Source organism: Anser brachyrhynchus (assembly GCF_964034855.1).
Source record: "Anser brachyrhynchus genome assembly, chromosome: 11".
Lineage (NCBI taxonomy): Eukaryota > Metazoa > Chordata > Aves > Anseriformes > Anatidae > Anser > Anser brachyrhynchus.
The window spans coordinates 8,674,728-8,697,711 of record NC_137706.1 but is presented as its reverse complement, the minus strand read 5'-3'; the positions used below and the strand labels follow the sequence as shown (position 1 = coordinate 8,697,711).

General features: G+C 37.7%; 1 protein-coding gene across 9 annotated transcripts in view; it reads left to right on the top strand.

The window, feature by feature from the left end:
- Positions 1 to 22,984, top strand: part of SCAPER (S-phase cyclin A associated protein in the ER) — a 242,691-nt gene that overhangs the window by 200,509 nt on the left and 19,198 nt on the right. For all 9 annotated transcript variants that reach the window (XM_080551341.1, XM_080551342.1, XM_080551340.1 and 6 more), the window contains 4 exons: positions 2,753 to 2,982; positions 8,605 to 8,760; positions 18,473 to 18,710; positions 21,769 to 21,918. In XM_080551341.1, coding sequence (XP_080407467.1) covers positions 2,753 to 2,982; positions 8,605 to 8,760; positions 18,473 to 18,710; positions 21,769 to 21,918 — 774 coding nt within the window. The remainder of the gene's footprint in view (positions 1 to 2,752; positions 2,983 to 8,604; positions 8,761 to 18,472; positions 18,711 to 21,768; positions 21,919 to 22,984) is intronic.

Genomic DNA, 22,984 nt, shown 5'->3' with positions numbered 1-22,984 from the left:
TGGCTGAACTCTTTTATGGAGACTGTTCCAGAACTGAGAATCTGGTCATCAGAGCTTTTCATGTCAGGAACTGATTTAAAGCAAGTAAGAGTCTTGATTATGTCCAGCCTGGGTGGTCATCATAAATGGTAAAGTAGTGTTGAGCTGTTGAATGTGTCAGATGACTGAACACTAGTTATGTTTTTCCTGTGTTTCCCTTGTAATTAAAACATGCTTTATGCCAATTTGCTTGACAGGTCATTTTAGGTATGTAGTTACTTATAGATTTGTGTCAGTTAAACTGTTAGACCTCTTAAACCTCCTAAATAGAAGTGGGGAATGTTTTGACGTTTACTTATCCAAAGCCAAACAATAGTTTCTATGAATATCATTAACTTCTGTCGCAATCAACAAACACAAATCAGAGCTTGAAAGCTTTCACAATTATACTATTACATCTTATGATTTCCTACCCCCTTGCTCAATATAATAATCAACATGCAGTAATACATCACTTTTCTAAGCATCCCAGTTAATGTTGAACATAAATCTTGACAGGTTTTCACACTCTTCCATTAATTACTTCTTCAGTAAAAGAGTTGATCTTTTGTTGCTCATTGAGTTCATATAAAGGGAAAATAATGAAGGTAGGAATGAAGCTCAATTTTTCCTATTTTCTGTAAAACAGTATTTCCTTTTATCTCCTCTCTGACATACACCACAGGAAAAAAGCATTTGTTCTCATTTTGTATTAATACAACCACAACATACACATTTTTCCCCAAAAATCAAATGTGAAAAAACAGACCTGCAAGTAATGGATTATATTAAGTGTCAGATCTATTTATTTTCCAAATTAGGAGGAACAGTTCTATACCAAAGCATGAACTTGTCTATGATTTCTATATTTAGAACATAGAGTTCTCATACATCCAACTAGAAGTAAAAAAAACAGACTTTATCTGTTTACAGTATTATTCATTGTAGCAACTGGAAGGGTCTACTGCAAGATATTATTAAATCTTTTAAGAAATAGATTATAAATACTTTTTTTTAGCATAGGTGAAAAAGCAACGAGTAACATTTGTTAGCCATGTTTTTAAAATCTCGCGTTCCTAGTACAAAGTTGCCACATTTAAATTGATTTATACCTTACAAAGCCTAATCCGTCTATTCAGCAGGCAATTGGAATCATTAGGCATGAATGAATTATTTTGCTCAGCAGAAGTTAGTGGAGCAACTTAGTTATTTTTCCTATTGAACTTGAATAAGCAGCTAAAGACTTCTCACTTGGCTTATCACCAGGAACAGACTACTACAATGAGTTTTAAGTACCAACACAAGGCTCAGAGCTAATGAATAATAAAGAAATGTGCATGTTGTTCTTTGTCACCAAGTGTTACCAAATCCCTACTGATACCTATACAGGGAGGAACAATTTCCTGTGATCTCACTCATATATATAGCAGGTATAAATGATTTTAACCTGGAATGAAAATAAAATTTCAGCCGATACTCATTACAGGTTATGGAAAGTCTCAGGTTTTCTTCTAAAATTGCCTCTGCGGAAATCTGTTGGTACATGGAGTCCAGCGCTGGTAAGCACAGTGAATGTAGCTGGGACCCCCTGTGTCTTGACTGATGTAGCTGTGCTGCCAATGCTCTGTAAAACTGCCCAGCTTCCCCACACACCACGCTTACTGTTTGGAGGTTTCTCCCTGTTCGTGTAACAGGGCAGAGTTTCAGCTGGTCTAAATTATCTCGGATTCCAGAAATGGGGGAAAACAAACAAAAAACATTCCACAAGGGTTTCTTCACAGGTTTGGATCCTGCATATAGATTTGTCTTCAGATTTACATGCTATACATCTGAACATCTCTGCTGGTTTTAGCAGTGGGCTCTACATTAATATTAGTGATTTGGGAAAAATAAGTTCTGTTCCTCTGAGATCTCTTCAGTGAGAGTTGTGTGTAGTGCTTCATCTGTGATTATCATCTGTGATTGACAAGTGCCATGGTCATCAGTTGGAAGCTAACTGAATATCTCTTCATAGACTGGAAAAAAATTGCATTCTCCAATATGCCTTGTCATTGCTACAAGTCCATCAGGGATTACATCTCATTGCAAAGATCATTCCTATTGCCAAAAAGTGTACTGCCTTCTTCTCTGAAGAACCGCAGTTGTATTTGGTCTATCACAAGAACTTATGGCTTCCAAAATAGTTATTTCTGCAGGGATTTTGAGTAGCCTGTTAATGGTACATTGTGTTTTTCCAGAGCCAAGCAGGCAATTGCTGTGCAACAGTAAAGGCTGTTCTTTCCACAGAAAAGAGTTATCTTTTCTGTATATTACTCAACACTGTGTATCCTAGACATGTCTTTGTGACAACACAATGTAGTACTCAAAATCAACTATTTCATTAGTTCATTTATTCACAGTTATTTTTTAAAAAAATCTTTTTGCTAGTGACTTATCAAAAATTCAGTGTATTGTTCAAAAACCAATTTGATGAAATACTCTACCACTGTAAAGCTTCCTTCAGTTCTCATGCGCTAAATGCTATTTTGAATTGATTTATTATTTCAAATGATAGTATCTGTTTAGAGGAATATAGACCCTTTCTTTTACCTGAAATACTTAAACGTCTTTCAGCACTGCTAGAATATGCTACTTAATTTTGCTGTACTCATATGCAACTTTCTTAGTGCTTTTCTATGAACTTTGGTTATTCTTACTGAATTGTAGCTGTCGTTTTTCTTTTTTTTTTTCTTAGGTTAATGTTCCAGATGACCATAATGCTACTTCAGGAAGAAGTGCAAATAAACAGGTGTTCGAAGGTCTAACAACAGGACTTCTGAGGATAACTGCCATGATTTTCAGATGCCTAATCTCCAGCTTCCCAGATGGGAACAACTACTCTACAGCACTGAAGATAATACAGGAAGTGAAGAGCAAATCCTCACAAGCGGAAGCCTTCAACGGCAGAGTCCAAGACCTGATCAGGTTTAAAAAACATTTTTGAAATGTCTTTAATCCTTCTTTATTACAGAGGATGAAAATTACATTGACTTAAGAAAGGAATAAACTTCTTTAATTCTTAAGTTAGTAAAAGTAGTGTGTGTGTGGTATAGTCAGAAGTCTACTGAAGTGCTAAGTTCTCAAAAAAGTTCTTCAAAAATTAAGACAAATACAGAAAAACAGAAATCTTTTTAATTTTGAAGTTTTATATTCATGCAGAAAAAGAAATATGTTTCTGTATTTCTCTATATCTGGATTACTGTATATCTGTGGAAGGTAAAAATGCATTGTTTTTTGAGTGACATTTTATAGATCAATCTATTTACACCGGCTTTCAGAAGTTCTCTGTGCATCCATATGCTGTTTGGAATTAGTCCTATTAGCAAAAATCACTTTAGTCGTATTCTTTTATCTAAACCATTAGACAGGTAAAATGAGCCCCGGTGTTAATCTCTTCCATACTCTCTGCACTTTTTCTTGGTTTCCATAGACCTTTTTAATCCTAACACTTTTAATTGCTGGATGGCTTATATAGCATCCTAATAATTTAGGTTTCTATAACTTTTCTCCTTTTTGTGTCCTTTCTGTAGGTTTCTTCCCCTGATTAGCATGGAGTCAGGTTCCTTTTTTCCATACTTTCTCTCAATTCTCTGTGCCTGACTGTATACCCTTTCCCCTTGTGATTCTGGACAACACGCATGCCTTCACATCATTTTGCCATACAACATGTACTTCTTGTTACAAAGATTACCCAATAATTTCTATGATTTTATTTCAGCTCTTAAAACGTATCTATATTTTAATAGCAATTTTCCTTTCTAAGTATATGCCTTGAGTAAAATTTCGATCAAAATAACTCAGTGAATCTAGTAGTAGAGTAAAAGAAAATGCATTGTTTTGCTCATTTTTACTTGAAACATTCTAGTTCTTTGGTTAAAAAAAAAAAAAGACTTGAACCTGGACAAAAAAAAAAAGTTATTCTGACTTGTGGCTGTCCCCATGATAACTATTTTAATTTGGTATGTTCAAGTTTGTAATTAAAGCCTTCATGAGCTGCCTGCATTGAAAAGGAATTTCCCCCAGGCTTTGAAGGTAGAGAGAATATCTTTTTATTAGATCAATAGTACAGCTGGGGTTAGATTTTGGATGCTACTTTTCAGGTAGTTCTCAGAGCACAGCTTTTCATACAATTTTCACACACAGTTTTTCATACAGCTTCTGAGGAGGAGAGAGCTCATACATAATTAGGGAAACTGATTTTAAAACCACTGCATCTTGTATTGCTAAAGTGGGAGGGTACTTAGGAGACAGATCAGGTTGGTAGAAAGGAAGAACGTAGACTTTTGATAGTTGAATGCTGAGTTTGAGAACAGGATTGAATCCTTTGTGTGACATAACATTCCTATGCAGTGCTACACAAAATCTCTTAAACTTTTTATGCATGCTCACTAATTTATGAGTCCTAACTTGAAAGCTGGATTTGATTTACAGCAGTGCTGAGCACGTTGAACAGCAAGTCAGTGGGAGCTATACTTCAGAATATATGATGTCCTATGTAATGCCAAATACTGTTAAAACAAGATCATAGGTCTCTCAAATACACAAAATAAGACATACATAGATTTAGTGTGTTTGTGCTTCTGTTTCTTACATGGAAAATGTGGGTAATTCCAGCTCCTCAGTATACAGGGATGTTATAAAAATAAAATACATCATGACTGTGAAGGTTACAGGTAAAGTATTCTTGAAGTACTGCAGAAAAGTGAGTGAGAAAATTATTTCTCTTGAAATCTCTTATTTCTAAAGTATAAATTTGACGATAAGAAATTGTAGCATTCCTTTCTGAACTTACACTTGATGATCTCACACCAGTGAATTAGATTGCATTCCTGAAATCTAATGTATTACCTCAAAATTTGGTAAGCATGACTGCAAACACCCTAAAGCTGTATGATTAGCTAGCCCATTTATTTTTGAACCCGGCTACAATATTTAACTGAATGACTTCTTGTGGCATCAAATTCTACAAATTAGATAGTTTTATATAGATCTTTTTTTTTAAAAAAGGTACTTTGATCAAGTACTTTTTTTAATAGACTGACTTTTTTGTTGTGGCACTTAATGTATCCTAAATTCCTGCAATTTCTCATTGCTAGTAGTTATTCTGATAACTCTTAAAAAAAATCTGTTCTTGCTAGCAGATGCTCCGAATACATTTCTAAGGCTGCCTATACTCTCTGTCATGATAATAAATGTATCACGACTTTAAAGTCTTCTAATTATATACAGCCTCATGGCCCACAGCAACTTCAGATGAAATTGGAAAGCTCCTATTCACTGAATTTCCAGTGTATGTGTGTCATGGTTAACCCAACTGATCCATTCTTTATCTGTTTCAATCAACTTCGTGGTTGTGAGTGTGCTTTGGGGTTTGTTATTATTTTATTAAGTAGTGTAGGCATTATAAAGCTAAGGACAAATCCCTTTGCTTATCATTAATGCCTATTAAGTAAAGTAAGAAATGCATTATCCAACAACATACTGTTTGCTAAAAGTGTGTCATTTCAGTAGTAAATAATATAAATAGTCATCAGCGCATCTTCAGCCCTCTGAAGAAGTGAAATACTGATGGTATGCTACTGAAACTGTGGCACAGTAAGAATTTTCAGGCTTTTCAAAGTCTGGTGTGATGCTGATGGATACAAGAAAGGACAGCTGGAGGAGGAAAGCAAAACAAACAGTTGCCATAGATACCAGTGACCTCTAAAACTTAATTGTTCTTATGTAGCCTGCTTTCTCCCCAAACAGGTTTTGAAAGAGTGTGAAATTTCAGGATGTTGTATTCTCCCCATTTAGGAATGGGAGGGTGGGAGGTCTGCTTATTGATACTGCTGCTGAACAGACATCTGACACTGGCTGTGCCAAGCACAGGTATACCCTTAAGCTAAGAAGACATGTGAGAATCCAGTTGGGTGCCTCACCTGAGGCACTTTAAGGGATCTGTTTATAAATGGAGAAAGAAAGGCACAATGACAAGGTAATAGTGCAATTACGAAAAAAGAGCGTAGGCATTTCAAACTAGTCAAAAACAGACAGATTATATTATTAACGAGACTCTTTCACCTCCAGGTCATTGTATCATGTATCCTTATGGAATTGATTAAATGAGAGTTTCAGGAAAATTGGGGAAGAAAGAAGAAAGTCAAATTTTTTTTTCCTATATGGGAAAACTAGACCTGATGCATAAACAATTGTTTACATGCTAGGTGTCAAAAGAGTAGCCAAATTGCTGGAACTATGCTACTGTGGGTGAAAATACTGAGATGGAGACAATAGATTAGAGAGCTTTGACATTCTACTCATCTGTATGTTCAGCTTCAAGGAAGGGAGTGCTTCGTGTGTCTTATCATTTACTCTGGGTGCCCTTAAAGAATAGTCCCGATAGACTGAAAGCTCGCAGCTATTTCTTCTCTGCCAAAAGAGTGGCTGCTGACACCACTTGGTATCCAGGTGTGGGTGTAAAGTAAGGTGGACAATGAACACACTTTGTAGAAGTCAGACGTTTTTCCTAGGGAAAAAAGGAAAAGAGCATTGACCAGAATACCTGTGCCTTTTTGTAAGTAATTGTCTATCAGTGATAGCTGCATTTTATTTTCTCATTCTTCCTTTCCCCTCCTATGTCATGGAGACATTTCCAGCACTCAGCATTTCTCTGTGACTGTGATGTATCTAACACCCAGCTTTGTTCCTGGAATCACTGTGCTAATACTGGAGAGCGTGTTTATCACTTGTATGATCAGGTGGATTGCTTAGATCAAAACCTGCAAGAAATCTAATGCTGGTAGCCTTTCATGTTGCTAAACAGAAAAATCAAACTTACCTGAGCTATTTTAACTGCTGTATTTCAGGAGCGTTAATGATCTTTCGTATTGCAGACTGACTTCTTGCTTTACACACACTGTATTTTTTATTCTTAATTACTTTCATTGCTTCTAAAAGCTTTGTGTCAGCAGGTTAAGTTCTGGCAGAAAGTGTAACTTCTAGCCCTGAAGAGAGGTTAGTCTTTGAGCAAGAAGGATACCTGGAAAGTGGAGAGACTTTCTTCCCTAATCTTAAAAGTCCACACTTTTTCAAAATCAGACTGTAAGATATGTGGGGGAATTTTTTTTAATAAGTATTTGTATAGCCCCATGGGACATTCATTATCTAATCAATATGATTTATTTAGTAGAATCATTACTTTAATAATATTCCATACTTCAGTCGAGTCAGGATGCACTTGATGTCGTCGAAACATGCAGACAATGGTGTTTCCATCCCAGGGAATCTCGCAGTTTCTAACAAGTGGAGTTGACAAGCAAGTAGGTAGAATAGCTGATAGGATGGAATAATATCAATAATAGGAAGGTTTAGTACAGACTATCATTGTAAAAACAGCAAATCGGTTGGTGTCTGAAAGCAAGCTTAGTTCCTCGTGTTTATGAAGTCAGATTGAGTCACAGAATATAAGAGCAGTTCTTCAGATTTTGACAAGAGATTTCTCCCGGTTGCTAAAAGTGGAGTGGAGGAAAGTACAAGGAAAATCGAGGAAAGAGGAGAAAGAGGTGATTGAAGCTGGAAATTTGTCTCCACAAAGGAAGTTGATCTCACATAGTCGGCAGAATGAACAGTTGAGATGGAGTCAAGTCTGAGAAGCTGAATGTTTGTGGTAGAAAAAGGTGATATCAGCAAAGTGATGTGGAAAAAAAAAGACCTGTGTGCACAGTTTAAGTGGTATCAATAATGATCCAAGTGTGAGAGTAGCTGGTATAGACAGAACTTGGTGTCAGTGACACCAAGGGACAAACAATTTTGGGCATGCGTTTCCAAGCTCTTAGAAATTCAAGGAATCTTCAGCAACAGAGAGGGTGGTGATCTGATCTACTCTGATAATATGAAAGAAAAAGGTAGCTTTTTGTTTTAAAAAAGAAATAAAGTCACTAACATGGTTTTCTCTGTATTGAGTTTTGGTTCAGCTCCTGAGGCGGCTTTCTGGTCCTTCCTGATAGTGGGACGTTGTTACCTGTGTGTTCTTTTAGTCTGCACTAAAAGACTGTTAGACTGTTGCACATAGTCTAGAAAGAAAAAGAAAAAAAAAATAAAAAAAAAAAAGCTGGGCAGTAGTTGTTATGATATACGTATTGCAATAAAACGTTATCTGTGTAACATCATTGTCTTCTTGAGTTAGTGTGTTCTACCAAGTTCAACTCTTCATGCTAAAAAGAAATTGTGCTGCTGCAGAGCTATCAAGACTATTATAAATCATTTAACTATGGCAAAATTCCATTGTCCTTCTAGGACTATGGTAAAATAAACACTTACATTCATCTTTCTTGTACAGTATAATATAAATTATCGTGCAACAGACAGTTCTCTTAACAAAAACTACTGCTAGCTACAGAATACCAGATTTGAAGTTACTGTAATTTGAATTGTTTTATTGAACCCTTTAAGAAATCATAACCTACATTTTGTATGATTTGATAGTAGAGGAGCAGAAATTACTTTGTAAAGTCATCAAAACTGTCACAGGACTGTTTTTTAATACAATTTCTCATCTGTTTCTAGTTATGTGGTGAACATAGGATTGATAGACAAGTTGTGTTGCTGTTTCCTCTCCGTTCAAGGCCCCATTGATGAGAATCCAAAAATAGCAACTTTTCTACAGAATGCCACAGCAGTGTTGCATGGAATATGTCAACTGTGTTTTGCTGTCAATGGAAGGTAGGTGCATTTGGTCTCTCATCTCTAATATGTTCATCAGGCAGCAGCCAGTGTAACTCCTTGCCAACACAGCGTTCATGGAAGAGAGCACTCTGGTGAGATTATTAAAGAGAACCGGTTTTAGTCGCACAGCAATAACTGGTAGAGAAACAGTGCAGGAAATTCACTCTGCTCACCCTTTCACCACTGAATTGTATTCAGTTACCTACACTGTGTCTTGATTCTTGTAAGTCATTTATGAGAATTGAAAACTTTATCTCCTTTACTCATCATTACAGAGAGGGTTTTATCACTACTGATTTTAAATGGCCAGTCCTAAGGACTTCAAGAGATATTATCAACTAAAATCAAGTCTTAATTGATTTGTTTTTTGTGCAGCCAAATTCAGCTCTTGTTCCTTAAAATACCATTGTCAGTAAGGGAATGATATTTTATGAAAAGTATTACTAGATTTGTCAAGGAATTTTCTAATGCAAAATGCTCATTACTGGAACCTAACCGAGGCTGAGGAGCGTGTGCATGTGGTACGTTTCTGTCAGCAAATCTGGACTTCTGCAGACTTGGACAGCCTGGCTCTGTCAAAGTCTAAATTTCAGAGCTTCAAGGTCCATGTATTAGAACCTGCCACCGTTAGACTGTTACATGTTTCAGGGAAAGACGATGCTGACAGAACTTGACAATGAATGTCTGAAGGGAGAACTGATGCTAGTGCTGAAGAACAAAAATTAATAACAAATAAATTAAGAAACAGAGCTGCAGGTAAGAGTTGTTGCTGGTAACTCAGGGACACAGGCACATGGAAAAAGAACTACAAGAAATATGAGCCCAAAGAGACCATCCCAACTTACTGAAATTTCCCTTTCTGAAAGCTGCCAACTTGGCATTTTACATTCCAGGACAGCACTGCCAAAAGTCAAATGCATACTAAAAAAAATTCATCTTTCTCTTAGAGGAATAATAATTCTAGCTACAAGAGTGAGTAATACTATATTTGCAATTTCTGAAGCAGGCCTGTGCTTAACCCAAGATACTAGAGATCTTTGCACCCCGAAATAATACAGTACTGTGCAAGTACTTCTTTACAGAGCATCTGTACTTTGTAGCAAAATAATTTTCGAGGGTTGAGCATTTTTCTTCACAGTCGCATCAAGATGTGTCTAATCGTATAACAGCAACGCTTTTGATTTTATCCAAAGGTACTGGTGGTTCTCAGTTTCCAGGTTGGATTGTTCTTTTGAGCATGAAAAGAAATGAGAGGAATGAACTTGCAGATTTCAAAACTGTTGCCTTTCACTTTTAGATCAAAAGCTATAGTGTAACTGATTAGAAAGGCAGGTTAAATATTTTTAATCACCTGTGTGCACTCTCATTGAAGAAGTGAATGTGGAGTGTAATTCTGTCGTGTTAGTAACTCCATAGTATTCAAGATGATTTAAATGGAAAAAAAATGGTTGCCAAACACAGATTGATGCGTCAGAAACAGAGTTCGAATTTATTGAATTCTTAAATATGTCACAACAAAGTAGTACATTTTGTGTGGTACGTGATCTGTTGCACAAAAGACAGGCTCTCTGTCTGAGAAATAGCTGCCTCTTTCATTTGTGGCAAATGGCAGTAGGAAGCAGCGCAGCCTGTTCAGTCAGAATGCACTATTTCTGAATCTCCACTCAGTTGATACATTCCTCAGCACCAAACCAGCATGCCATGTCATACCCCTCTGTATATCGGAGTAACTAACTAATCTGTTCATAATGCATTTGATATTGTTATCTAGAGGAAAAGTCTAGTCAGTAGTACCAGTTCTCTGACACTGTAGCACAAGAAGTTTTGCCAAAATAGATACCAGTGTACTAGGCTTTCCCCACTGTTGCAAGAGCAATTTTAAATTCATCTTTTGTTGTATCCCCTACAAATACTGTTTCCAGGTTGGGAACTTCTTTGTGCACAATTCATTTGGTTTGTTTTTCTGATAGGACTACTTTAGGCTGTTATTTCTCATAAAATATTGTCATTCCATACTAAATGCATTAGGGTATTTTTGTATGGCGCTCTCTGTACTGCGTGTGGATCTTAGCATTGTTGTGGCTCCAAGTGGCGTGGTGGGAAGTTGCTAGGATTTTCTCACAAGGGAGTTGCTCACACCTGGACCACCAGGCTCTCAAACCATCCACAGTGCCTGCACCAATGAAATCCTTTGTGAGCTGGAAAGGGCCAAATGCTGGGTGATCCTCCTCACTTGCTTTCAGACAGCACCAGGCTGTTGTGATCTTTACTGCAGCTCTAATCTAGGCTATCCATAGAGGGACAGAAGTTAAATACTGTAACTCAGTTTTTAAACGATTAAGAGATCCTGCCCTGCAGGTACAAAGTGTATATTTCTAGAGCTCAGGTGTAGGAAGAGCTGCCAATCCAGATTTTCCTGTCTTCTTCACAACACTATTTCAAGAAACGCCAAAATTTAGCAAAATGGTTCTTACTCAAGTTCTAAAACGATACCCAGTGTTTGCCTGGACACTTACTTCATGGAAAACTATTTTATAGCCTGGAAAGAGTTCTCAGCCAAGTCCCTACCTGCAGGTCTGTATCAGCAACTTCATGCCAGACAGTCCCCCTCCTTGTTTTAAAAGAATGATGACCTTGACTGTTCTGATTCTGTTTCCATTAATTGATGAAGATCTACAGGTTGGACTGATTGCAGGCAACATGTCACAACAATAGTGATTAACAGAGAATATCCTCTAGTTTTATCATATATGTATGTCAGCATGAAATATTAAATGAGGTGTATGATTGATATAAAGTAGAAGATAAAATTTTGAGACATAAACTAAGATACATTTTTTATTCCCATGGTGGACTTGGGAAAAAAGTCCAAAATCATGGAGTAAGATACAATAAAGGAAAGTCTTGCTAATGTAGGAGCATAAATTGGAGGATTCTCAATTTTAACATCATAAAAAGCTATTGAAATGAGGGAATCCATTCTGAATATATGTTATAACTTATTGTAGGAGAAGAATTTTCATTTGTGGTCAAGGTCTTTAAAAAGATTTAACTGATATTGATCTTCTCAAATGCTCATTTTTGGTACTGGCTAATAAATGCTAGATTGATTATTTTAATTGAAGCTTTGCAGTGGATGTGATAGCACATTTTCTAAACACTTTATAATATGTATAAAAGATCATTTGTTGAAAACCTTAGTAACTTGTAACCCCACATGAACCTTGTTTTGATAACTTTCACGCACTCATCAGTTATGCAGTGAGAATCATTACGGGCTGCTTCAGACCTCCAATTGGAAGTCCCATTTTTCTTAAGCTGTGTTGCATCCATTACTAGCAACGGAGCTGAGAGCTCTTTTCTCCCTAAAGAGTTGAAAGAAAAAAGAAAAAAAGTGTATGGGAGCTGAAAATAGGGCATTGTCTCTTATTCTGCATAGTAAGGTTTCATAAAGCGCAGCACGTCTGATTATCAGTATCTCTGTTTGCTGAGCAAAAGATGAACCTGACATTTGATACTAAGATTTTAAAATCACAGCCATAACGCTTAACTATTTATTGCTTGCTGTTAAGAGTAGAGAAAGCAGAGAGCTGTTTATTACCTGAGAGAAAGCAAAGCATTAGGTAGACTTTACATAAAATAACAGTGGCTGCATCTTGCAAGTAATAGGCCCTCAAATCATGAAGCTTCTTGGGGCATCAACTTAAACAAAATTTTGCTATTGTCTTGATGCAAGCAACATCTGCAAGCTCCCTTAATAATCTGGGGGAATAGTATTTCATAGCAGAACAGTAGCTAAGTTGTTACTGTTGTATGTTATCTCAACACAGTGCTGGGATACATATAAATCTGTGTCAACAGCTAACGAAGTTGTGGATTACAAGCTGCAGTAGCAGAAGGCTGTAGATGTACAAGGTTTTATCCTGGAAAATACCGACTGTCATGTCACAGATATGCAAGGAAGTAGGCCGGTCTGTTTTCAGTTTTATTACAGTAATTCAGATAATGCCTGTTTTGGCTGCTGAATGGCGAATCACATGCAAGCCCGCTTGAATGTGGCGTGTTCTTCTCACTGCTTCCAACAGGCAGCAGATCCAGCAATTACTGTAAACTGACTAAAACTTGTTCCTGAAATTACTGAAGGCTTTCAAATCATCCATTTCACACAGTAATGTGATTCCTAGCTTAATAATGGGATTTATAACAGTCTGACAGGTGCTAAATACTTCTTTATACTTCTGTTATTATTTTTTTCCTCTTTTTCAACATCTCTCGATGAAAGAATGTAGAAGTAAAAAGTACAGATGATAGGTTTTAAATTCTAATATTACAGAAAAAAAAGGATTATATTCTAAGCCTTTTGAAAACCCATGTTTCCATTTGGTTCCCTGTATTTAATCAGGAGTATATATTTCAAACGTACAAACAATATAATGTATACCCTAAGAGAGGCTTGTCTGTTTGTTAGCTCAGTCAGTTTTTAAAACAATATATTTTCAGATATAAACAGTTTGCTTACATTGAAGCTTGGAGAAATTGTAGTTTTATGCTTGTTCTACAGAGTATGCTGTTTCTCATCAAGCTGTATTAAATTCCTATTTTAATAAATAGTGGTGTATTTTAAGCAATGAGGTACCACTGCTTAGTATCTTTCTTTCCTGGGGTGAATATATCCATGTTTTTTAATTCTTAAACTTTTTTTGCCAGTCATAAAAACTCCTGCCAATTCCTGAGACTCCTTTATGGTAGAATCTGATGATCATAATGGCAGCCCATAATGAAGATGCCTTGCATTTCACTAAATGTTTTTTTTATTATTATTATTTTATTTTATTTAGATCCTGCAGGTTGTTTGACCATAATATAACTATTTGCCTGTTTTCCTGTGCTAACTGTAGCAATTCGGTAAAGTTTGAAAGCCTTTCCTTCTACTCAGCTACGTTAGTCCATGTAAAAATTGCTGTAAGTCTTGCTTTCCTTCAGAGAGTAATTGGAGGGGTTTTGTCCATCCGGACTATTCTACTTGGCAGCTATTACAAACACAGTTAAAGCGTACGTTCCTTTAAATAGGACCTCCTTTAAAAAGAAGGTACATCCATAGGAATCTTCTCTTAGCCTTAGTTAAGTAAAAACTAGGTTTCTTGTGTGACATCTTTTATGGTATGGGTTTTGTTTGTTTCTTTTTACTTCAGTCTGTGTCCTGCCAGTTATCAGAGTTTTCATTGGGCTTACATTTGAGGTAGACCAAAAAGGTTTTTGAAGTCCGCTAAACATATGAAATCCGCTGTTTTATGGACTTGACCAAAATCGCTCAAAGAAGTATACACAAAGGTTCACGTTTTATTTTCCCACATCTTATGTGTTTTTTCTACTTTAAAGCCCACAGCCGGTATGAATAACGTCTTTTACCTTTTTATTGTAAACATTTAGGCTTAAAGTGATTATAACTGACATTTAAAACCAACGGGAGCCAGTAGCCTGTTCATATACAAATTAACTGTAATACAGGCAAAATCAAAAATAAACATTTCTAACAGTTCCTTCAGCCCACCAAACCTAGCAGACAGGATGACTTTTTTCAACAGCTTTGTCCTGTGGTGTAACTTTAAAATTCCTGGTCTCTTCCGAGGGGGAGGAAAAAAAATAGCTTGCATTTTGAGTTATTTTTACAATTGACTTTTTTATGTATATTTTGATTCATTCACTGCTCCAGAGCAGAACAAAATGGCAAAAGGATTTTGTCCAGCTCTATAAGCTGTTTCATATGGAGTTGTTTAAAAATAATGATGGAGTGAGAGTTGAAAGCAAGCTAACTTTAACCTTTGGTAAAATTGGTCAATCTTCTCATCGCATGTAGTTGCAAAATACTTTGTGAGGAATCATGTACAGTAAATAATTTGGGGTCTTTATTTGAATGTGACTATTTTTCAACTGATAGTTTTTCTGTTTCATACTGTTGTTAAAGCTGAGATAGAAATACAGAAAATACTGCTTGTAAAAGGAGACGTGCTCTCCTGCAGTACTGTGGAAATAAACATGCTGCTTGTCTGGGTGTAGTTCAGGGGTGGTTAGCACACACTAGCTACTGCATGCTGCAGAGTGAAGAACTGGGCATCAGAAACAATTTTTCAGTGAGCAATCCTGAGAGTCCGCAGGCACACAACACAAAGTTGGGTGAGTGAGTGCACAGAGGTGGTCCCAGAGCTGTTGGCTCGCCCTCCCTTCACAGCCGTCCCCGGTAGCTCCTTGCCTGCAGCCAGGTTCCCGTGCCAATGGGAATCAAAACTATGCAGCAGGAATCTTCAGAAAGACACAGCTGGCAGGTTTAGGTGATTTTTCAGGAAGCGTCTCTGCTGACTTCATGCAGACACACTCACTTAAAGACCACAGGGCTTCCAATCAAAGCTTTTCCAGGCATGGGAACCTTTCTCACAGGTTCCAGGCAGAGGAAAAGAAAATTAATGTCATAAATTGTTGTGCAGTGCAACCCCACCCAAAACAAAGCTCTAGGACTTTTTCCACTTCTTTTATTCTGTACAGTGTAGATGCTGGGATTGTTAGGACTGTTAGAAGCCACAAGCTGACTGTATTTCTTCTCTTGCAGGAGGTAAGGGGCATCAAATCATAATTTTAAGTATAATTTCATTGTACTTCAGCTTGTCTTTTGAATGTTATTACACATATTTTGAGAGAATCCTGCACTGGGTGCCTTCTGAAGCGCTGTCATGGCTGGTTTGGGGGCTGAGCTTCTTTAAGGATTCTTGGGAGTTCCAGTTGGTTGTTAAAGGCTGCCAGCACTAAACAAACACCCATTTTTGGAACCTGTACAATAAACTCAGTTGCATGAAGCTCCAGCTGAGCCTCTACAAACGGCTGGCCTCTAACGTGGGGCTGGGCGGGATGCCTGGCGCGGACTGACACTAGTGGGGTATTTGTGTAACAGCCCAGGTGCTGGCTGGAAAACAGACGTCCTTACCTTGCTTTTCTTCTCACTGGATCTTATCTGAGATCTGATTGCTTCTTTCAAAGATTTTTGAAGTAATTGGGTGGTCTCCTGGGCTTTTTGGACAGCACAAGTGTCACTGAAATAGGACTGGAACATGAGGTAATTCTTGATGTGTCACCAGAGAATGCTGTACTTGGAGCTTCTCTGTAATATCAGCCACTCACAGACTGTAAATAGAAAGTTCTTTAAAAGAAATGGTACCCGTAAATGCTAATTCCAGATAAAATCATTCCTTACGTGTATGACCTAACTAATCAAAATCAGAAGCAATTCATTTGAGCAGCTGTTTTCTAAATGTAAAGACGTGAGAGAACAGTGATGGAAGCAGAGGCATGCCAATAGAGTAAACCGAGTACAACAGCATTTACTCTGTTTTACTGTACAGTGTTCACCTGGGCTCAGGGCAGGTGCGGCTGAGAAGGCCCCTCAAAGGCTGTGAAGGAGGTGCCGAGAGATTTCATAGCCTGAATGCTAAAATAACCTTCCTGAGCCTCCTAAATCTCACCACCGTCCCCTGCAGCAGGTCAGCCTCCTCACCGCCCCCCCAGCTGCCAAGTGACCACTGCTCGGGGGCACAGCTGGAGTTTGGGGTACCAAAAAGACTTGCCCATCAACCTTATAATATGCAGCTCTTGGTCATGGTTTTAGTGCCTTCTCCTGCGACCTTATAGAAGATTTGTCCCCCCAAGAACATGCATGGATGCTAGCTTTGAAGTTTACTGTGCTAAGTGTGAAGATGGTGTGCTTCCTGCATCTGTTTTCTTCTCCTCTTGAATATTTAAGCTGTACTTGAAATGAGTCAGTATCAGGCCATTCTTGGTGAAGTGCTGAATGCAGGATGATTGTCCTGCTCTGCCAGTTTTGCTTTCTCTTTCATCCAAGGAAGCTATTACAAACAGAAGTCAATAGCCACTGTTGGGGAGGTGGTGCTTTCCTGCCTCCTTTTTCGCTTCACTAGAAGATGGGAAAATGACAGCAAGGTGATGATCACCAAAACCTGTCACTTGTGGAAGTTTGGTGCTCTGTTGAAGACAGGCGTTTGTATCATAAAAAGCAGGGTTGGTCCACCTAGCTAGGGTTTGAGTTGGAATCTTGACTAAATCGGAGCAGTGACATGAGGATGAGGAGACCAGTGCCCTGCCTGTTAACAGGATGTGGTACAGGTGCTTCGGAGGCAAATACTGAGATCATATGGAGCTGTTCTGGTTGAGGAAAAGCTCCTAGCTGATTCTGGTCAACAGGAGTATTCTCAGTCTTCTAAGAGTCCAGTCTTTTCTGTAATAAGCTGAGGTCTTTGAAGTTACAGATTATTTTAGAAAGTGGGTCTTGTTCCCAGTTCTTATATTCGCTGTTTTCCCATTCCTTCTCCTTTTGGTTCTTATAAAAGGGAAAGATACCCTCACCTGGTTTGTCCTTCTAAAATATCTACATTCTCATATCACCTGTTATATTTTCTCTTAATACTAATGGAAAAAAAGAATCAATCTTTGTAGTCTCTTTTGATAATGACATTTCTTTTTTTTTTTTACCTCATATGCTATGTTTGCATCTTAAAAACAATATTTTGATGTACTATATATTCAGTGTTACTGCTCTTTATATCTCAATGTTTTAGTTTTTCCTTTGATTGCCAATACAGACTAACTGTATTTCCATAATGAAGTTCACGTGGGTTTTGTGGTGGGTTTGGATTAGGACTTAAAATGTATGAAACTTGTTGGATGATTTTGTGCACTTTATTTTGTGTTTGCCTGCCTTCTACAGATAGTTTAACCTCCAGAGTGGTGATGGTCTTAGTCTTCACTACTAGTGACTATCTTACATCATTTTGTAGATTATTAGTAATGCAGAAAAAAAACAAAAAGAAAAAAGAAAACAGAAACAGTACAAATCCTTGAGGGATTACATTAAGTGCACTTGGAAGTTTGGATGTGAGGATGTGAAGGGCATCTGGAGTAGTTTGTCGGTCCTGATATCCCAGGAAGGCAAAAATTTTCTTCTCTATTTTACTTGCATGCCCAAAAGATACCAAAGAAGCCTAGTTTTGGTTTGCATAAGCTGTGCCGGTTTGTCTTGAGCATTTCATACTTACTTTTGCTCTGCTACTATACAGTCTTCCATAATAGCATCTGACTGAAATAAGTAGTAGTGTGTTTTCCTTACTGCTTAACCACTTCATTCTTCAATTCCTGCAGAACGATTTAATTACGATCATCTGGTCCGAGTAGCTTCTTTTGCTCCATAGGTAGTCAGGCTGTTGCAGTGCCTGCTGCCCGTCCCTGAGGCAGGGAGAGTGTCAGGGTGCTCCAGCCTCTGCTTACTGCTGCTGGGAGAGGGAATGCTGGCTGCAGAGAGAGGCTTGCGCGGAGCCCCTGGAAGTGCCCCCAGGCTTCAGACTTGAAAGCTGTCGAGTTTCTGCATGGCCTTGCATTGGTATCATGAACCCAGTTGGGAAGCAAAGACACCAGTATGTGGAGAAAGATATTTAAGGAATACAGCTGCACTGTAATTAAAGAGAGCATGAGACAGTGCCCAGATCATTGAAAGTATTTTGCGGAAATGTTGTGGTTTCTCGACACATTAGACATCAGTTTTTTCCTTTTTAACAGTTTACTTGTTCTTTAACATTTGGCTTATAACTCCCTCATCCTGGGCAAGTGTGTGCTGGTATCCTTTTCAGACAGTTTAATGTTTCTTTGACAGATCTTGGAACATATTTGACAATACACGTCAGGATCCCACAGGACTAACAGCGGTTCTTCAGTCTACAGATCTGGTTGGAGTCTTGCATATGCTGTACTGTGTTCTTTTCCATGGGACCATTTCAGATCCAAACACAGCAAGTCCTAAAGACAGCTATGCAGAGAACACAATCCAGGTTGCCATTCAGAGTTTACGTTTCTTCAATAGTTTTGCTGTTCTTGATCTGCCTGCTTTTCAGGTAACAGATGTTTTACAACTTTTGCTTAGTGTGAAAATGTTAATTACTGCATATATTTTGACTTAGTTTGGCCTTCTGGGTCTTAGTTACATAAGGAATGTTTATGAATTAGCTGTTTATGTTTTTCCTGCGCAAAGTTGCTAATTGTTATTTCTACCTTTTGACTGTGGCTAATGAATTCAACCAAAAAGTGAAAACTCGAGTACATGAAATGCTGAATCTTCTTGTGTCCAAAAATCCTTACTTTCAGCACAGTACTTTTTTATATTTCATAAGACCCAAAAAGCAAAAACAACAACAAATATTTGTCAAAAGCAAATTTTTTTCTGATGAGAAAGGACTTGCTTATATTATAACCATAATTCACATTTTTCTGTACTGAGTGGCTGCTTGCATTGAGATTATTAAGATTGTACTTCTGAAGCTGAAAATCACTTGATATCTAAACTTTTCATCAAAGTAAACTTTGATAAAAAGGATATGTATCTTTTCAATTTTTTTATTCATAAAAATCAAAAAGATCACATTTTAGTAAGTCTTTTCTTATTTGTTAGATGTTACTATGGTAAATGAATCATTTTGCCATACTGATAATTTGTCAATACTGTATTTGATGAATTGGCAAAGCTTTTGTTTTGTTAATATAAAACACCTGAGAGAAAGCGTTGCTTTGCAGAACACATTTAGCAACATCAATCTCGTACTATTCGTCAGACCAGATTTCTGTTCCCTTTTTAATGTGTTGTTAGTTTATAAATTTCACCACAGACTCCATCTGAAATGTGTTAAAATCAGTAAGAGCTTTGCATGAGTGAAGAATTTCATATAAAGTATACGTTTCTTTCAGTTTGTTTCTCCACTTTGATTTTTAGTACGTCTAGCATCTCTCATTACAGCAACAAGCAGTTTACATGTAGCAATACGCATCTGTATAGATGCAGTTGTGGGGTCGGGTCCAATCGGGATGTTTCCTTTTTTTTTTTTTTTGGAGCACAGAGACTGTCTATTTTTTTGGAGTTTCATGTAAAACAACTCTTACACACACCATGAACTTCTATTTCTTTCTGTAAATCAGAGTAGTTCTCTTTTACAGCACGCCCAGGAGCTCTTGGTTTTGGACTGAAGTTTGTTTGCTGCTGTAGGTGTTCCAGATGTGCACCAGAGAGTGCAGGTCAAATCAGTGCAGTTATGGTGCATAGGCTCGTAGTGGGGCTGTACAGAATCACACCACAACCTACTGCTGTTTCCAGAAACCACGACTAATTTTTAAACGTCAGCTTCCACTGATGCTGCCTGTATTTATTCCTCTGCCACTATAGCTGAGCATGTGTAACAACCCAACAGCATTAAATCCTGTGTCCTCTAGTCGGCATTAGTTTGTTCTACTTAGAAACTGGTAAGGTAGTAGTTATTGTGTAAAGTGTGACACAGCTAACTGGTGTGAGTGGATTTCATTCAGTGCATTGATACAGGTCTCCACCCAGGGAAGTGTCAATCTGCCGAGCTGTCTTAAGGAACGGTGGGCATAATCCTGTTTGTGAGGGACGGATGCGCTCATGTAGTATCAGCAGCCATCCATTTCCCTGCAGTAACAGAGTTTGTTTCTGTAGTGCTAAAAGCTCAACCTACACCTGAGGCCAGTTACTGTCCATCCTGACTTTGTGGGCTGCAGCAGACAGCAGAGAGAGAAACTGTATTTTTTGCGTGGTCATATCATTATCTCCAAAGAATACTTTTATCACATAATAGTAGGACTATAGAATAGGCTGGGTTGTTTTTTTTGTTTTTTTTTTTTATTAACAGAAGAGCCTCTGGTATTCTCAAGTTTGTATTAGCACAGATGGCTCATGAGTATATATTTCATTTAATTTGACAGTCTAAACAATTGAAAGATGGTAGTGAGAAACAACACAGGATCCTGAGCTGATATTAATTCTGGCTAAAAAGGAAGCATAGTTTCCTTGAAAAATTAGTTTAACTTCTATACACAAACTCAGGTGCCCTTTGACCTGCTGTTATCAGGGAAGGTTAAACCCAGAGTGCTGGGTCAGAGCATGAGTGGACAGCCCTAATTAAAGAAGGGTGGCCTTATGAATGGCATTTACATGACAGTGGTAAATGGTCACTGTATTGTGCTTTACATTTTGAAAATATACTAACTTAGCAAAATGCTTGAGATGCAAGATGGAGGATAATCACAGCTGAGCCTGTTTTAATTCTCAAGGATTCTGCTTTTCCTGAATAGACTTTCAGTATGCTAAAGCTAAACTATACTACAGATTGGGATTTATGTAAATGGACTTAACACAGACTCCAAGGTACAAAATCAAGAAAACTCTCAAATGAAAGAAATTTTCTCACAGGCCTGCATTGCTGTTTCATTAGAGTTAGTAGACTGTCTTGCTCATTCCTTGTGCTTTAGTCTTCCCCTTTGACCTTGTGTCGTTCTATCTGTTTGACATGTTTATTAAATAGAGGCTGTAGGCTGTGCAGATAAAATCTAATTCTCAATCTCCACGTTACAGCAATTTGCCTACTTTTTAAAAGTATCCCAAAAAGCTTTGCAGCTCAATGTTTTCTCCATTTGGATGTTTTTAAAATGTTTGCAAAGTCATTATTTCATATTAATCTTTGTATTCCATTCAGAGCACAAATTATTAATGCAAAATGCATTTTGCTCTTCTGCAAGAATGAAGATGATTTGTTTTCTTTTGCTTCTTACTAGGAAATATTATTAGCATTAACTTTTCCTGGAACACGTAAGTCAAATGAAATGGTCGACCGAATGCTATGCTGCATGTCAACTAAGCAGAATCCAATTTTCCTGTATCCCTTTGAAATTTGAATTTATTCTTATTTTTGTGGCTTTTAATGTTACAGTCCAGGTGTAACTGAATGAAATAAGAGAGTTGTTTCTGTCCTCCAAAAAAACTTCTTGCAACAAAGAACATAGTCGGTACTATGCGCCAAAATGTGTGCCATTGATGCATATGTGATTCACATAATTTCTGTAACATACTGCTAGATTGTAATTTCTGTTTCTTGGCCTTTTTTTCAGTCTATTGTGGGTGCCGAAGGACTGTCCCTTGCGTTCCGCCATATTACCAGCTCTTTGCTGTGGTACTGTTCTCAGCATACCTGTGAAAGATTGCTGCATGAAGTCATTATTTGTGTGGGCTATTTTACTGTAAACAACACAGATAATCAGGTAAGGCAAATGGAAAATGGGATCAGAAGTTATCACATGCACATTTAGTCTTGGATCACTCAAAAAAAAAACAAATCCCCTCAACGCTGCTTTTGCAGCGCTTGGGATTCCAATGAACGCTAGTATATGCATTTGCAAAACAGAAGCTGAAGTTACATCTTAGCAAAAAAAATCTTTAATTTTATGTGGCTGTAAGCAAATTCTGTGTTCTATGCAGACAACAATGCTGACCTTGCATTGATCATAACTAGCTTCTCTCTGCCAAGATAAGCAGAGATCAGCAACTGATATTTTTAATTCCAAATTAAGTTCATGGCAGCTTGACTGGACAGCTGTGGTATCCAAGTACAACCTTTTAAAGACAACCAAATAGCCTGCCATGAAAGCATGTCCTCAGATGCCAACATAGCCATTTGCTTGGGTACCCAGAGAGCTCATTTACATTTAAACCTTCTTTTCATTGTGTCTTTCTACTAGTAAAGCAAACACTCTGCCAAACAGACAGTGAATATCCCCACCTAGCTTCCCTGATGTCCACTTTTGTTAATGGACTCTGTGACTTCTCATACTGGTGAAAACAGCTTATTAAATAACCCAGTTGTAAAACTTGAAAACTATTTCATACACTTTAGTCTTAAAAGTCGTCTGGTTTCCTCAGCTTACATGCAGCGTTTCAGGGAGATGGGCAGGGCAGAGGTTGGCACTTGCTCTTTGTTTTTGAGTATGTGAGCCTGACTCTGGATGTGTGGAAACTGCATTATAGCACCTACATCTTTGGTGTGATTCAGTTGAGTATTGTATTTTGTGAAGTTATTTGGTTTGTTCTCTCTCCAAACTTTTAGCAGTTGGTTCCCATTTTTTCTGTGTTTGTGGGGCTGCTGTCAGGATGAGGAGCTTGGTCCCCCCAGTTCAGCTGCAGAGCAAAACAAAGATGTGGTTCAACTTGTCAGCAAAGGTTAGAGAAAAGCTGTCCAGTTAACGTTCTTACAGTTGTTGACTATAATTGGAACATTCTAATATCTTAAGGCTGACAATGCTGTCAAAAATATTCCATAATTATATAATA